The sequence below is a fragment of the Aptenodytes forsteri genome, unplaced genomic scaffold (assembly GCF_000699145.1).
Source record: "Aptenodytes forsteri isolate BGI_AS27 unplaced genomic scaffold, ASM69914v1 Scaffold137, whole genome shotgun sequence".
NCBI lineage: Eukaryota > Metazoa > Chordata > Aves > Sphenisciformes > Spheniscidae > Aptenodytes > Aptenodytes forsteri.
Window position 1 is genome coordinate 1,686,012 of NW_008796221.1, and position 17,259 is coordinate 1,703,270.

The 17,259-nt window shown below is 34.3% G+C and overlaps 1 protein-coding gene across 1 annotated transcript in view; it reads right to left on the reverse strand.

Annotated features, from left to right (window-relative positions):
• TBC1D22A (TBC1 domain family member 22A) overlaps window positions 1–17,259 on the reverse strand; it is a 191,380-nt gene that overhangs the window by 149,030 nt on the left and 25,091 nt on the right. The window contains exons 5-7 of the mRNA XM_009289079.1: window positions 9,006–9,076; window positions 4,003–4,131; window positions 2,998–3,060 (exon numbers count right to left, since the gene is read on the reverse strand). Of these exons, the coding sequence (XP_009287354.1) occupies window positions 2,998–3,060; window positions 4,003–4,131; window positions 9,006–9,076 (263 nt within the window). The remainder of the gene's footprint in view (window positions 1–2,997; window positions 3,061–4,002; window positions 4,132–9,005; window positions 9,077–17,259) is intronic.

Sequence of the window (17,259 nt, forward strand, 5' to 3'; positions counted from 1 at the left end):
GTAGTGTGGAGGAGGGTGGGGGGTGGGGGGGTGGGGCGGTGTTTTTTGTCTTTTTTTTATAAACAAGAAAGCAGCAGCAATCTAGCAGTACAATGCTTTGATCACATTGATGAGTAGTATGTCCATCTATTTTATGTGGCTCAATTACGCTTGTTACATGGCTCAATTTACTAAATGTTCAAACTAAAGAAATGTAAGTATGACCAGCAAGCAGGGATATTGGGCTGTATGCAACAGACTAAGTTAATTTAAGGAGTAATTCTATTTTACTTGCAAGAGCAATCACAGTTTCTAAAAAGTGTGGATTTAAAATACATTTATTTTAAGGCAGTGTTTAAGATGCACATATCCAATGAAGCATTAGAAAAACATACCTTTGGACAAGTTTAACAAATAACTAGAAATGAAAACAATGCTGATTTCTATGAAAAAAAAATTGCAAATGAGATTTCAGTAAATCACATCAAATGAATACGCTACCTGAGCAATGTTGTTATCTGACAAAAGACAATTAAAAGGGAAAAAGACCTAAATAATTTCACGTTTAATGAGCCTACAAAATTAACTGAAACTGCATTCCAGACTCAAACTGTACTATTTGCTACTGAAGTTCTAGCAACATATCAGATCTTACTTAGCAAGAAGTTACCTAGACACAGTATTTTCTTTTTATTTTAATTACTCCCAAGCAATAATAAGACAAGTGTCTTATTCTGGGAGTGTCTACTAGTTCTGAAGTTGACTGTCAGCATTTTCATTAAAACAGCCTATTTTCAGATTAATTATAATTCAGCTATAAAAAAAAAAATCTCCTTTCAACTGTCACTGCCTGTAAAAAATACTGCACTAATATGTTTTTCACATTAATATACTCTCCAAATTCCCAAATAAGCTCTTTATCTCTAAGTTAATGATTCAACCAAAAAGGGCTTGTAACTATATTGTAACTCTAATTCTTTTCAATGTCTTATTATAGGATGCGTTCCCCAACACACTAAATATTTAACTAAAATTCTTTAATTCTCAATACAAGTTTACTCTAACATTTCTAACTGTATTATGGAAAAAGCAGATATCCATGGTAAATACAAAGCTGTGTTCCTACAAACTATTATCAAGTTTGCATCTAGTCTAAAGAAATGTATTAACCATCTCTTAAGAGCAGTCATAAATATATCTTGCCTCATGCATAATCAAATAAACAAGAGACAAAACTAGTCCAAGATACTACAGATTTCTATTTCTATCTCACAATCTCATCATTTAACTAAATAACACTTTGAAGAATATTCTGAAGTAAAGACTCTCTTTCTTAATATTATTTTTTTTAAGCTACTTGACTTCTCATCCAAGTAATTTGGTTAAAGAATGGACATTCAATATATTCTACAGAATATGTTTACCTGGAATTTCTATTTTAAAGTTGTTTTAACAATTATTCAGCTAATTTAGAAACAAATACACTGTCTAGCAGTCATTCCTGAATAAGTGTTTTGTACTTTGTAGTCTTCCTTTAAAAACAAGGATATGCATTGATTCTTACACCAGACAAGTTAAACTGCTTCTAATTTCTCCTTCACTAAAACACACGGGGGAAAAAAAACAACATAATTTTGGGCTATGTTCACCCAAACTAAGACCTACAAAAATACAATCATTGTACATCTGAACCACAGTCATTCATTTAAGACACAGATGATCTTCATTGAAACCTTAAGGACAGTTTAGTCATGCAATGCAAGGAAGTAAAAAAAACCCACCCTAAAAAAGCCACCACTTTATGTTGAATCCAAATACATCTTTAGAATAATTTGAGAGACTATTGCTGATACAGTTCAAGTATTTCTTTCCTCTTAGAAGTATTTGAGCATTCTTCTTTCTGTAGCCATTTTTTCATGACATAATATTGACCCCCAATTTCATTTACTGACTCATTTCTAGCTACAACACTGACCTTATTCATTTCTTTAATAGTTTATTTCTTGCTGGTACTGTTTCCCTTCCTGTCCCTGTATTTTTCTTACTTTACTCTTTGATTCATCCCTAGAAGACCCCAAGTAAAACACCACTGTGCAGAAAGCAGACAGAAAGCAGTATTCTTATACCATTTTCTTTCAAAAAACTGTAATAGGCTATTTCTTTAAACCGATTTCTCCAACACGTGTGGAGGAGCATTTACATTAAACAAATGAAAGCTAGTTCTGCATTTAACTTCTTATATCATCTAATGAACTATCAGAAGATGTTCTGTGTGGCTCTATAATGATACTAACAGAACCTACATGGAGGTACATTTGAAGGTCTAACTAGAACCATTAGAAAGGAGAAGAATTTGAAGGATTAAAAGAAATAACGGAAAGAGGATGATTCACACCATCTATACTATTTATGACCTATATACTTTACAAAGAAAAGTTCCCGGGGGATTCAATTACTCAACAGTATAGACCAATTTGATTAACAAATTTATCATTAATTGATGTATATCTACTATGGTAGTAAAAGAATTTAAATAGTGTGCTCAACATATAAAACTTACAAAGAAGCAAAATCAAATGAGGAACACAAAGCAGTCATGGTACAAATTCACAAAAAGATAATTTCCCAAGTGGAAGACTATAATAAGAACTTCCAGACCTTGAACGATTTTGACAAATACACAGAACCATGGGAACTATGCTCTGGATTACTTCAAAAACACATTATTAACAAAATATATAAAAAGCAAGAAAGGAAGAAAAACTCAAAGGCACAAGACCGAAGAAAAACCTGACAGATTCGATGCAGGAGATAAATTAATTTGACAACACCTGCTATTTTGACTTCAGAACTAGCTTTAGAAAGTCCAAAAAATGAGGATATATAAGTATAGGCTAAGAATAACAGTGTAAATATGAGTAGTAAAAGGAAAGGCATCTTACTAATAACCAATGCTGTGATATCAGATTCATTAATAAAATTATTTAAAAAAAAAAAAATTAAAAAAATCATTCTTACCTCTGTTACTTTGGGCTGAAGTCTTAAAACTTCAGGACTCATTCGTGGGATATCTATATGGATCTAATTAGACAGAAAGAAAAATACTGTAAAAGGAACCAACAGCACACTTTTTAAACAACACAATAGTTAAAACAATCCTATGGTTTTACAGTATTAGTTATAATCCCATGGTATCACTATTTTTGAAATAACATGGATTTACTGTATTTCAAAACATACTGCCAAATCTTTAAGTCATTGTTAAACTTTCAATGAGGCAAAATAAAAAACCCATATACTTTGTTTTCACATTTTAGGATCCTTATATCACATTTTGACTGTTTGCAAATTATAGTCATATTGGGAATACTCATTACCTCAGGGTAATTATGAGTAAATACATACTACTACTTCTGTAAAGCCATGTTCAATTGACACTATCATGTATACTTCTTGCTACTAAACATCAGGCTTGAAGCTGAAAGAAAGATCTCAGCTTCTTCTGTCCTAAGGAAGGCTAAAATAGAATTGCTTAGTCTATACTTAGTGATACATACTATTCGTTTTAATACAAAACTTGAAGAAAAGTTATCTGCTTATCTGGGTGGGCAAGAAAGTTTGACATGCCTATGTTTATTGCATATCATACACAGTTTCAACTTCTTAAGCAGAAGTATGGAGCTGGTAAGAAACAGTCACTGCTATATTTTCTCTGTACCATCCTCGCTCATTTGAAGGATGCTCTGAGCAGGAGATGAAAGATCTGAAAACCCTACTGTTCTTAAATGGAAAACCATGGCAGCGCCACATGGCATGACTAAAGCTGACATTAAAAGAAATCCACTATTTCGAATTTCAGACCAAAATATTTCGTATTTTTGCTTCTGAAAAGTAGGAAAACAATTGATTAGAGAGCTGTCTATCAAGTAAGATTAGAGAAAAACAGTAGCAAACTTCAAAAATAATCTCTAAGTTCTTTAGCAGATGTCCTGTAGGTAAAAGTCACTTCAATAGGTATTCTACCTGTCTATAGGTATCTTGGTGATTTTCATCATTTCTGGAATCATAGTATTGTTCAACAAATGCAAAATACTCTTTGCGTTTTCTTTTTAAAGTGCTGTCTCTTCGGTCCACATTTGCAGGAAGATAGCCCTGAAAAAAACAGTGAAATGAAAAGGATATTACTCTTTGCCTTACAAAAAGCACTGCTAGCATTTGATTGCATGTGACAGGAAAGTTAATAAACTGATGTAGTGCCATGCAGTCCTACATGGATCTGAATAACCCTTTAGTAAATCAGTTTTCTAATCATTCCAACTGATACAAAAGTTCAGATACCAACACCTTACTAAAATCGGCTTTTTTTTTTTTAAAGAAAAAGTTTCAAGTATTCCACCTTTAAAAATCCACCTTTAAAAAGCAATTTCTCATCAAGAATTCTAAGATGATGTTTGCCTTCTGAAGAGAAAAGCTCAAATAAATAAGTTCAGATAAATGTAATGCTTTATGAGTTCATTAATTTCTGCATTCCTATGCGGCCATTATTGGAGCATTTTTATTAAATTTTTAAACAAAATGCATATTATCTCAGTTGCTTTCAAGTAGGAATTATATACATTAGCAAATATGTTTAAGTTATGGTTAAACTTGTAATACAATGGAGTATTAATTCAAAGGCTTTGAAAACATTCTAGCTACTTTATTTCACTGTTTCAGATGAGGAAAAAAAATAATTTCAAGCTTTCATTTCATCTCAACAGGTTATTAAAAATTTCATCACAGAAGACGACTCAACAGCACCAGTGACTGGGCTCTTAGACGTAAGAACACTAGCTATACATTTCCTTAGTTGTTTCCCAAAAGCAAGTTATAAATATTATCTTATTTTCCATAATAAGGAAATCATGTGTCAGATATGCAGGACTATACATTGTTGCATTAAGTACAAAATATATCTGAACGGTTCTTCATTGAGCTCATTCATATATATCTGAAAATTCCAATCTTAAAAAAATCCATTCTCATTTTCTTTTTTTGTCCAGTTTGATCCTCATTTCTGTCATCTTAGCCTACTTTCCATTTAAAAAACAAGCTCAGGTTACTATTTCAGCATTTTACAAAAGGAAATATCATTAATGTTATTAAGTGTTCAGTTTTATGTATAAAGTATAATTATTAGAAACACCATTATTCATGTAACTGGCTACCAAAAAGTTTCCTGAACATTCAGAAATAGTTAATGCTTTCTTGTAAGCAGCTTGATTTCAAACGATCAACACCAATATCCAGTAACACTGTAAAAAAAAAAGCTAGTTCACATTTTACATACATGGCAGTCCTGAAAAAATACTTTGTATAAGATTCACTCTAAATTTAAATGGCTTTGAAAAAGATCTGGACATCCAAGACAATATAAGAAAAATCTAATAATCATGTTACTCACTGGTCAAGTCAAATTAAAATATTTCTTGCCAATATTACAAAAACTCTCCTTCCACAATAACAGCTATCACCAAATAGAAGTACAGCATATATTTGCACTTATACAATGAGCCATAGCCACCGCAAGTAACTAATAAAAAGCTGTGCATTTAACTACAAAAACAACTTTCTTACTCAGTCCTAAACACTACAAGCAAAAATGAAAGGGGTAAACCTAATATGCTAAAATTTCTAATTATACAATAAAATTAAACACTCTAAGAATAAGTATATAGGTTCCATTGCTCTCCTGCAACAACCCAACATCATATCCCATTTCTACAACTTCTGTTTTGCTCAACATTTAGGGAACAATAAAATACACACACCATACTAAAACATCAATAGGTTTTTGTAACTATATCTATATTAAAACCATTTAAAAGGTTTTCCTGTGTATTTTAATTTCTTAGTTTAAGATGACAACAGAGTAAGTACAAACCATCTTACATTCCAGATACCTTAAGAGGTACTTGCTTTGGCAAAACCGTATCTTTTAATATGTACTGACCTGCGTCTGGTTCCAGGTACTTTAAATTGCACCAGCTTAACTTTTGCCTCAGGACTCAGTCTGACATTTAATATCCTGTCCCAGTGTTTTGTATTGTTAAATATTGAATTCTGCCTCCTGTTTATTCTCAACAGTTGTTTTTTTTTTCCTGTAGGATATCTTAGTTCCATTAGAAAATAATTCATTTGTAAGATCAAATGTGATTGTTCAAGGGATACCAATATTTTCTCAGCAAGTCTTTTTGCCATTATTCAGTTTCAAAGACTGAAGTAATCTTTCAACTGGACATGTCTTGTTTCCTCTTCCTCCTAATTTGGTCTTTACAAATTAGGTTTTATTTTTAAAAGTTGGAAAGGCTTGAACATATCATCAGGGAATAAATTGGTGGAGAGTTTAATCTGGTTATTCATTAATTTCCTCCAAAGACTTTTGCAACCATATCTTTAGTTTTGTTATTCAAAAGAGAAGTGAGCCTGAATAGTTCTGCTTGCTGTTTAGGTACAGTATACTCAACAGTTTACTGTATTTTAAAAATAAATCATGTATTTCTTTTATATACTGTTACCAGTAGACTTGCATAACATCAACAGCCCCTGAGCATTATATTGATTTTCATATGCTTTCCCTTTGGAAAACTGTATTCATCAAACACATGTTAACATTATTAACCTTCTGACTATGTAATAAATATCTCAACTGTTCAATTCTTTAAATCATATTTTAAAAATTCCAACTTCAATGCTGATTTTACAAAGAAGACAATCACCTTCTGCCTCAGATACTACCAATTGTACTCAGTTCCCCAAATAAGTCATAGTTTGGGCTTTTTAAGTAAGACTTCTGAATAATTCCAAAACAAACACATCCAGCCTTAATTTAGCTCTAAACTATGCTTTGGTTTCTTTGGTTTTCTGGTCTTTTTTGGTTTTGCAACTGATCTTTAACCAAAACAGTTTTGCTTTTGTACACTTATTTCCCCAATAGCTCCCAGTGCACTTTATAGCACAAAAGATTATCACATTACCCCCTCTTACCTGGGACGTACATTAGCAATAGGTAACATGTTTAAACAACTAATGTGACTTAAAAATTAATTACCATTAGAAAAAAGCATCATGGAGTTTATGACCACAAATACTCAAAGCACTTTTTCTTCCCCACTTCGAAAAGAAGATGAAACAAGCTGCTGCCTTACAGTACAGAAAAGTAATGATTACTAAATGACTCATCTTTGGGTTTCCAAAATGTATTAATTGAGGACCTCTTAGTAGATAAGAAATCATGGTAAGAATTTACTTAAGTAATTCCTAAGGGAACTCCACACTTAGGAATTTATCTAGACTGGGAACCTCAGGAATACTAAACTAAAATCAACTTATGGGATGTAGTTGAAGCTCACAGAAAGCCCATGCTCTTACTTTAAAGTAAGAAAGTGACTGCAGTTAACTTTTGCATCATTCCAATTCTCTCAAACTCAGTGTCAGTCCTCTGATTCAGAACTTACCTTATCCTTATGCTTTAGCTTACTGTGTTTCAAAGTCAATTCTGAGTTAGCCATAATTTTTTTTACTTTGTGTGTTTTAGAACGGGCATCCTAAACTTCAAGGGGAAAAAAAAAAGAAATGCTCTTTTCATTACCAAAATCTCAGACAACTTTGGAAACAGAACTAAAATAAATTGTACACTGCATGTTTAATTACAATTACAGCAGGATATTTGAATATCCACCATTAAGAAGCCGCATCTGCATCTAGCATTAGAAGGAACTAAGCTGCAAATTTAGTAGAACTCATCAGCGAGAGACTTTTTCAGTCACTAGAAATCAGTCTCAATCTGAAGTAAATACTTCGCATTCCCTGCTGAACTATTCTATAAAAAGCAAAGTTATTTAAATCTACTCTCTGAAAAATTCAAGTGTTAAACTGTTGTGTGTATAACTCAGAATTTTAAACAGTTCTTAAATGCATGAAGATTTGCTGACAAAGTGTCTTTCACAGCCTCTGGAGAGTACACAGCTTCTTTTGCTTCCTTTTAATACAAACATCTTCACAAGTTCTTCTCCCAACCACAGACAGACAACAGCTAAAAATGCACAACCGTTTGCCATCGCAAGTATCATAGCTGAAAAGATTGACATGAAAAATACTCCTATGAGGAATACATCGTATTTTTGCAGAAGAACCTTTTTAAATATAGTGCAAACACCGAGATTAAAAAAAAAATCCAGTTCTGTAACACCAAATCCAGCGAATCCCAGATTCCCGCAAGCTTGTCTCTGATGCCCAACTGAAATACTGTGTGCTGTTCCATGGTATTTCAGTCAACCTACTCCCAAGCTACTGCCGTTGCAAAATCCTCTGACCACCGGGCAAAGTTCAGAGAGCTCAGCCAGCCAAAAAACTCACACTACAAAAAAGTGATTAGCTTTTTAATTAGCTTGTCTCCCTGAGCTGACTTACAGGTCTGACATCAGGAGAGCCAATGCCACAAGATAACTGACCACAGCGGTTCAGATTTGTTCGTCTCAAAGCACTACAGAAAAATCAGCCAAAAAACCCATAAGATCCTATCACAGCTTTTCCTCAGTACAGTGTTAATCCTTTCTTGTAGTTACTTCAATGTGAAGTCAAAATGAAGCCTTTTGTAGGATACCGATAGGCTTCATTTCCTCTACTGTGTGCCTATTTTCAAGAAAACTGTAAGAATGTACTTGTCTTTGAACTCTCCACCATTCCATCAAAATTCGTTGAAAGAGGCCACTGTTATCACATAAGCCTTTCTTTCATAGAAAGCCAGGCTGAAAAATAAAGATATACAGCTGACATGATTTACTACCATTTCTCATTCCCCTCCTTTCAGTTTGACAAATTAATCTTGAAACTGAGCAAAAGACAGACCTTTCATTACAATTCAGCAACAAGACACAATGTTTTCAAGTATCACTGATGGATTACAACTCAACCAAAATTATTTGCAATGCTTGAAAAAACTATTACTACTAAATGCAAAGGAAGAAAAAAAAAATACAACTTACTGAAAGAAGCTTCCATGCAATTGGACGAACCCGTTTGGGAATGCCAGACCAACTCAATTTCCGTAATTCTTCTGTTAAGAGAGAAACATTTCATGAGAACTAAGGAAACTATTATCAATTAATATACACAGATATATTCAAATTAGCACAAAATTGTTTACAACAATGATCATGTCTTCTTATAAAGTCCAATTAAATCAGAATTATATGGCAATTCTAATCAATTAATAAAATACTGGATAATTACTATCCATAGGGATACCTATGATAATAGGTACTGAGTGTGATAAGGTAACTTTCTGGAGTATTTCTCAGCATTACTTTTTAGTATACATGCCTCATATTAACATGCAAGAGATACTCAGACTTATATGTATAATATGAGTATAATAAATATAATATGCTTACACGGATCCTAATTAAAAATGAATTTGCAGTTACAGAAACAGAATGATACTTTATGTCTGAATGCTGGAATTTAATCCCATGCCATATTCTCACTTTTCACGTTGTACTCCTTTCTCTTGAAAGCTGCTTGTCAGAGACCATACCCAGCTAAACCAATCTGTGGGACTTCACACATTTTTTGTGATAACTGTTTATCATGTGAAAAAAATTATAGAAAAATCATGGAAAATGTAAAGACAAAAGATGCTTAACAGTGTCCCTAAGAAACAATATTTTCATGAGACATCTACTTGTAGCTCCTTCTCTTCTTACTCTGAGCAGAAAATATGGGTTAAAACTACACAAGTTTAAATTATCAACCTGCTAAAGAATACAGAACAACAAAATTCTACATTTTACTTTGTATATACTTATGCCAGTTAATTGCATATATATTTGAATTAACTATGTATACTCCAGCAAATTTGGTCTCTATCATATGCATGTATTTTCCAAATTCTGTGCTTCAACAAAGACTTTTAAAACATTCTGTCTACCTATCCACCCCAAGAAAATGAAGCACAGAAGGAAGTAATTAGAATAAGAACTTTCTGAGTGGATACCACAACTGACTTTGGCCATTTATAGATGCATATTCTCTTTATTTTTTATTAAGACAAGGACTCCTGTTAGCAACATCTGTCTTCATCCTCCCACCCCCACCCTCCTTCTACTACTCTGAAAGAAATGTGCATCTATAATATCAAGAAACACAAATTATCATGTTAAGTGTGGTATCGCAAATTTTTTCTAGACACATTTAAAGCTATTTTTAACCAGGAATGAAAACATAGTCCACTGAAACGATGACAATATTTTAAAAATATATATATATTCCAAGAAAAAGGAATCTGATTTAAAAAGTGTACTGATGCTAAATAGTTAATGCAAAAAAAAAAAAATCTTAATTAACAATTAAAATTTCTCAAAGAAGCATCAACTAAAGCAAACAAAAAGCTCTAGTAACCTGGAGTTTGCAGTATGGAGTTACCTGATCATTAAGATGCCCTATTTTTACTTTAGACACATGCTAGCAAAAATGTTACTCACAAAATCCATTTTGTCTTAAAATGAGATGACAGCATTAATATGAAGTTAAATAAATCATGGCAAAAAAAACTCCAGCTGGATGAATTCATACTTCCATCTTTTTCTTACAGAAAATACAGAGAGAGAAAAATTGACAGGAGGCAGAAATGAAAGATTGTTATGGTCATAGGTAGATGAATGGTTTCAGGGTGGTCACTTCAAACCAATCGTGACTATTCCAAACAGACACGGGCTTACCAACAATTGTTCAAGTAAGAAAAACTTCACAGTACTGGATACACACATTCAACAAGTTATGTTTTCCCTCTCACTTTGAGCAGCAGGCTCAGCCAAGACAACAGCAGCTGCATAGAAATCTCACTTAGAACAATGAGACTACATCACCAAAATCCAAGCAAAACAGTGACTAGGTGCTGCATTAGGATCAAAACACAGCAGAAACTCAGAAGAGCAGAGAAAAAGAACAGATATTAAGAAACAAGACGTTAAAAGCCCATCACATTGAAGTGAACGTGTCTATTACAAGTCTTGAATCCAGTTTAAAGAAAGAGGACGACTTTCTCATAACACCAATGAAACTGTCGTTAATCTATAAGCTTTAAAATACTATTGTATTTGTCAAAAATAAGTTTCATTAATGGAAGCTTTTCTTTTCTACAACATTTCAAACCCCTGAAGAAGTCAATGTACACTGATACAGGGGAAAAATTGAAAAAGTATGTTGTTGACTTAAAGACATGGTTTGTTCTGTAGTTTTGTTTTTAAATGAACTGATTTATATCTTTCCTATAGAAGAAGAAATACTACGACGTCAAGCTGACACACCTTGTTAAAGCAAGAGTATATAAATAAGTCAAGGTTATTTTCTATCAGTATGTTGTAAATGTTATTATTTTTTTATTGAATTTATATTTTGTGTTTGTTAGTGAATGAGTAAATATAAGAACATTTTGATTAATCTTTATGTTAACATCGTGTAGGGGTTGCTGCTGTGTTATTAATCTTCATGTTAGCGTTATGTAAGGGGTTGTTGTGTTAGTCACTGAACCATGTTAACCTTACCTTTAAGTCTTCAGAGCGCGACCAGGCCACTTAGGCCTCATTGTATATGGGATGACTTATTTGACAACTTGACATGGTAGATGAATGAATATCGAGTTAACTTGACAGTGAAATTTATCTTAAGGTAACCTGAAGTGAACTGTCCTCATTATAATACTAAAAAACACACCCACAGGTCAAGAAGACCCTTGCCCAGGTGAAGACCCTTCCCCTGCGCAAGCGTAGTAACAGAAGAGAATGACACAGCAGATATTATAAGTTTATGTAAATCACTAACCAATCATTGTAATTGGGAGTGTATTACCTCGTAATTTTTGTGTATAAATGTAATGGTGATCTAGCCTTAGGTGTGCTTGATTTGTGGAAATTCCACCTTGCACCCGGCGCTGCAATAAAGAATGCCTGCTTTCTAAAACTCCAAATTGAGTCTTAGAGAGTTCTTCATCTGCCGATTTACAGTAACAAGTACAGATTATATTTAGGCATGTATTACTGTGTAAGTGTACCAAAACAGCAGAATACCTAACCATTTAGGAAGATTATACTGAGCATGATCAAAGATAAATTCAGTCGCATACCTTGGGCAATCCAAAGACTAGAATACCAAATAATAAAGGAAAAAAGTATAAGAACACCAAATATTAACGGACTTATTTGATATCCAGCAAACAGCCTTGTATTTCCTTGTACTTGTAGCCTATCCATCATGTCTATGACAACAGTAAGATTAAATACACTACAGTTAATAACATAACTACACTCACTGTAACTGATTATCTTTTTTTTTCTTTCATATTTACATTCCATCCCTATACAACATGCCGATCATTTACAACAAGCATTCTTTGCACAAAAATTGTAATTCCAGTTCTTCCCCTCCCTCTTTATTAATTGGCATAGGCAAATTATTGCTTGCTTTTTAATCTGGAAATAAAAAACATACACTATCAGGCAGAAACAAATTTAAGCTCATTTTACCAGTCCCAACTCCAAAACAAAAAACACAAGGGAGCTTCGGTCAGGGAGATCCAAAGTGGCAGACTGAGGGCCATTTTAGGTTCAGAGAAGATCTAGATACAACAAGGCACTGAACTCTTTTTACTTCCCCTCCTTTAAGCACAGAGGTACGTCAAGAAGGAACACCTACTGAGGTACATACAAAATAGTAGTAACAATGACAAAGTTCACTCTTATACCAAGGTTCCTTGATAGTAGTATGACTACAAAACCAAAAGAAAACCTTCATCCCTTCTAACACTAATTTCCTAACCTCTACTTCCTACTTACAGATCACTCCTGAGTCCCATTTATCCATTTCACCCCTCTTGCCAGACTTCCTTTTTCCTTATTTTCCTCCTTTGTGGCCCTCATCCCTATAGATTTCAGCTGTATCTTTCCTCAAATCATCAACGGAAATTCCACACCTGTCTTCATTGCTGGCCAATAGAATTCACTGTACAGTTAAGAAAACCTTAAATTATTAACTAAAAAGTGGTACTATCTTTAAAACAGAACTGTAGCTTAAAAAAAAAATATTTAAAATATTTTCAAAGGAACCTGTTTTTTGTTCTTTATCTCAGAATAATTCCAGAGGTGGATGCTCTCTTGCTTTCTTACTTATACCAAACTGTAACAATATATTTAACTACAACTTTTTGCATCACAGGTGTTTTAAAATTAACATGTAAGAATGTGCATTAGAAAGGAAAAAAAAAAAAACCATGAAGTCCAAACATCTATTACCCTTCTATAATCTAAAGCCTGTAACAAGAACTGCCATCAGAAGAATAAAATTCTATTCAGTTTCACAAAGACAAGCTATTGTAAAGGATCAGTATATCACCAAACTACATTTAAATATACCAGAACCATTAAAGACAAAATATATGCTTTAACGCAATTATTCTTGATGTCATGTTACCTCCCTACAGCTTGCGCTATTTTCTATTCTTAACTTACAAACACCAGACTGCTGATAGGGCTTCTAAAAATGAAGTCTAGACAGCAAATTTTGCAGGCTTTTTTTCATATGGTCTTCATTATTTTTAGTTAACTTTGAACACAGTTGTCCTGCTATAACAACTTCTCACAAGAAAAAAGTTTTTGTTGAAAGAACGCTTATCTCTTAAGTATCAAGTTAATTCTAACCCCAAGTTCATTCTAAATTAGTTTTGTAACTTAGGCAATTTTGCTGTCATGAACTATAGTCAGTTTACCCAATAAATTTTTAAAAAACTCCAAATTTGTTTGCATTTGTAAACATGATTATTCTTTTATTATATTCTCTTTTTAAAAGATTTGTCCCACTCTAGAAAAGTATTTTATCTTATGAAGCAAGTAGACATCATATGTAATGTTATAGTAGTTTTCTCATTCTGTAATATAAAATCCATGTGTTTTTAACCATCAGCTAGAAAGTTATTGAATAGAACTATTATTTCTATTACTTCTTTCTGTATTGTAAAAATAAAACAAGAATACTTTTTTGTCTCACTTGGCAACTTACTGTAGAAATATATTATTCTTCCACAGCTTTTTGAGATACGTATGAAGGGTATACAATATATAAAATCAGGAAAAGCAGTTGTAATATATTATAGTCTAAGCAAAATATAAGCAGCAGCAGCATATGCTTTCAAAAAACGTTAAGAAGCTCACAGTACTTCTGCACACTAAATATGCATGGGTGGAGGAAGCACAAAAGCATGCTTATACACATATCTCCAAGGAATTATCCCAATAAATTCCTCCCTTATTCTTCATCTTAAGGAGTCAATAGGCACTGGAAGAATATAGGATGACCAAAAGATCAGTAACATTAGAAAAATATGATACTGCTAGAGTTCAGTGTGAACCTAAGTCTCAAAGAAGCAATGAAAGCAGAACTTGTACAGACTATAAACACTGATTAAGAGAGCAGGTGAAGTTTAAATTGAACTATATATCACAGGCTGGCACAACAAATATACTTCATCATGAGCTCGCTGTCACTGCAAACACAAGGGGTTCAATGGGAAAGAGATGTAATAAGCAACTGAAGTTCTCTGATATTAAATAAGTGACTCCTGAATTTCACTGATCCTACGTAGGAAATGGCACCCAGGATTGTCCATTCACGATAAAAACTGAGGCTTGGGCACAGAGATGCATTAAGTGCAACAGCAGAGAGACTGGCTGCTGACACACTGAGGACAGAAAACAAAAAGCAGTTCTAAAGTCAAAGAGCTATGGGATGTCGTGAACAATGGAAAAAAGGCACTAATGGATTCTGAAGAAAACCCAAGAATACCTATGACACAACAGCTCGGCCATGACACACAGCAAGGCTGGGGTACAGAACACAGCTGGACAGGAACAGGCTTCATTAAGGAGAGTTTCAAAGAAGAACAGATGGACACTACTGAACTGAAAACCAAGAAATGGGATTTTTATTTTTTTTTTTTTTTTACATCAGGAAAAGATGAAAAACAGTCTGCTACTTCAAAACAGAACAGAAGTCTGAGTACATTACTATTTGGAATGGTCTTTTTGGCTCTCGGGGATTGGTTCTTTATAGTGACAGCTTTGATGGACTAGTTTTTTAGGATGGGGACAGGGGAGATGGTGAGCAGCAGAATGAAGGACACAGAAATTCCAGAACATATAAGTTATTATGTTATCGTAGTATTAAGTGATCATCTTTAGAAGATCTTGATATTTGGCCTTAAATAGACATTTATCCAAGAAGTTCAAGCTAAAACAAAATCTTAGCACTCCAAAGAACAGAAACAGCCAGCTTCATAATAGAAGTCTGAGATCAAGAACAGTGTTGCAATTAAAAGGCAAATTTGTAAATTCATATGCTACAGTTTTAGGCCATAACAACTTTAGCAATTTTCCCAAAGCAAGCAGAAGATGGATCCATTAATCTGATTTACATGCAATTCCAATTTTCTAGTCTACAAAAGCAGACCAGATACAATTCTAATATTACAAGTTCTCAATGACAGTCAAAAGCAAGAACTACCACCCAGCCTAATAGTATTGGTAGTGAATGACCAGAGGCACCATAAATCAGACATTTCGATACCCATCTTGTTATGGAGCAGTGGCTCCACAGCAGGCCTTGAAGAGGCACTAAGCCAGTAATAACAGGATTCTTGATCGACCCAGCCAGGTGTCCCCTTGCCAGCCAAGGAAGCCCTCCTCCCCTAAGTCATCCTGGCAGCCGAAGTAGGTTTGACTTGTATTGTATGGTCTTAACAGGTTTAGGTTATTGTCAGACTCCAGCTGTGATGATCAAGAACAAGCTGCCCAACAGGTACCCCCGGACAGCACCTGGTTGCATACCTTACCCTTTTTCCCATTACTTGATCTTCTTTTTCCACCACCCTTCTACCTCCTTTTCTCTGCCCCAAATTAACAAGCCACTCCAATTACTTCTTCCCTTAGTGGTCCCAGTTTCACTACAACTATACCCAAATTTGGTATTTCTGAAATGATTACCTAGGCACTGTTGGTCTTGTAACGCTGCACCTTCCAAAGTGGCCCCAGTGCTCCCCTCCATGCAATGGCACTGTTTGGATATTTCTCACACGGTTCCCCCTTTGCTACTTATGAAATCCAGGCATCCCATAGGGTGCTATCTATAACTTCTGTCAGCTTCTCACACTGTTGTTTGTTATGTTCAGCAATTTCTCATGTTGCCTCCAGTAGTTCTCCACACCCTAGGGAGTTAGCTCAGCCTCCAAGCAGGGCAGTCAGCAGCTTAGATATTTGCCTGCAGCCCTAACACATCTGCAACAAGCTTCAATTCCACCCATGATTTGATGTCAAGTAAATCCCCAAGCTAGCAAGCACTACATCGTAAGTAACAGTATCACTGGTTATATTCTTCCAAAAGCCTAAATGGCAGGGATCAGTCAGAACAAGTAAAGGCAAAGTAAGCATATAGATGAACAACACTGAAAAAATGGTATTTTGTATAATTTATGAACAACAACAAAAAAAAAAGAATATCTGCCTTAACTAAACACATCTACAAATTATATAAGTATTTCTCCTCCACCCTAGAACATGACTATAAGCTCCAGTGTGGGACTAATAACAACGAAGGCCCCAAGTCTGCAAAAGCAAGTGATCTCCAACTATGCGTCATACTGCTCCACTAGTCCTTGTGCAGTATTTATGAACAAGTGTGCTTTACCAGGTCTAATTGATTTGTGTCACTGGTAGTCTGGCTGAAAGGAAATAGATCTTATGCATTAGTTTATTACTTCCATACCATCCTGGTTTTGGCTGGGATAGAGTTAATTTTCTTCCTAGTAGCTGGTACAGTGCTGTGGTTTGGATTTAGGATGAGAACAATGTGATGTTTTAGTTGTTGCTAAGTAGTGCTTATACTAGTCAAGGCCTTTTCAGCTTCCCATGCCCTGCCAGTGAGAAGCTGGGAGGGGGCACAGCCAGGACAGCTGACCCAAACTGGCCAAAGGGACATTCCATACCATGTGACGTCATGCTCAGTACATAAACTGGGGGGAGTTGGCCGGGGGAAAAGATCACGGCTCGGGGACGGGCTGGGCATCGTTCAGCGGGTGGTGAGCAATTGCATTGTGCATCACTTATTTTGTATTTTTTTCTCTTCCTTTTCTTTTACTTAATTTTATTTCAATTATTAAACTGTCTTTATCTCAACCCACAAATTTTACTTTTTTTT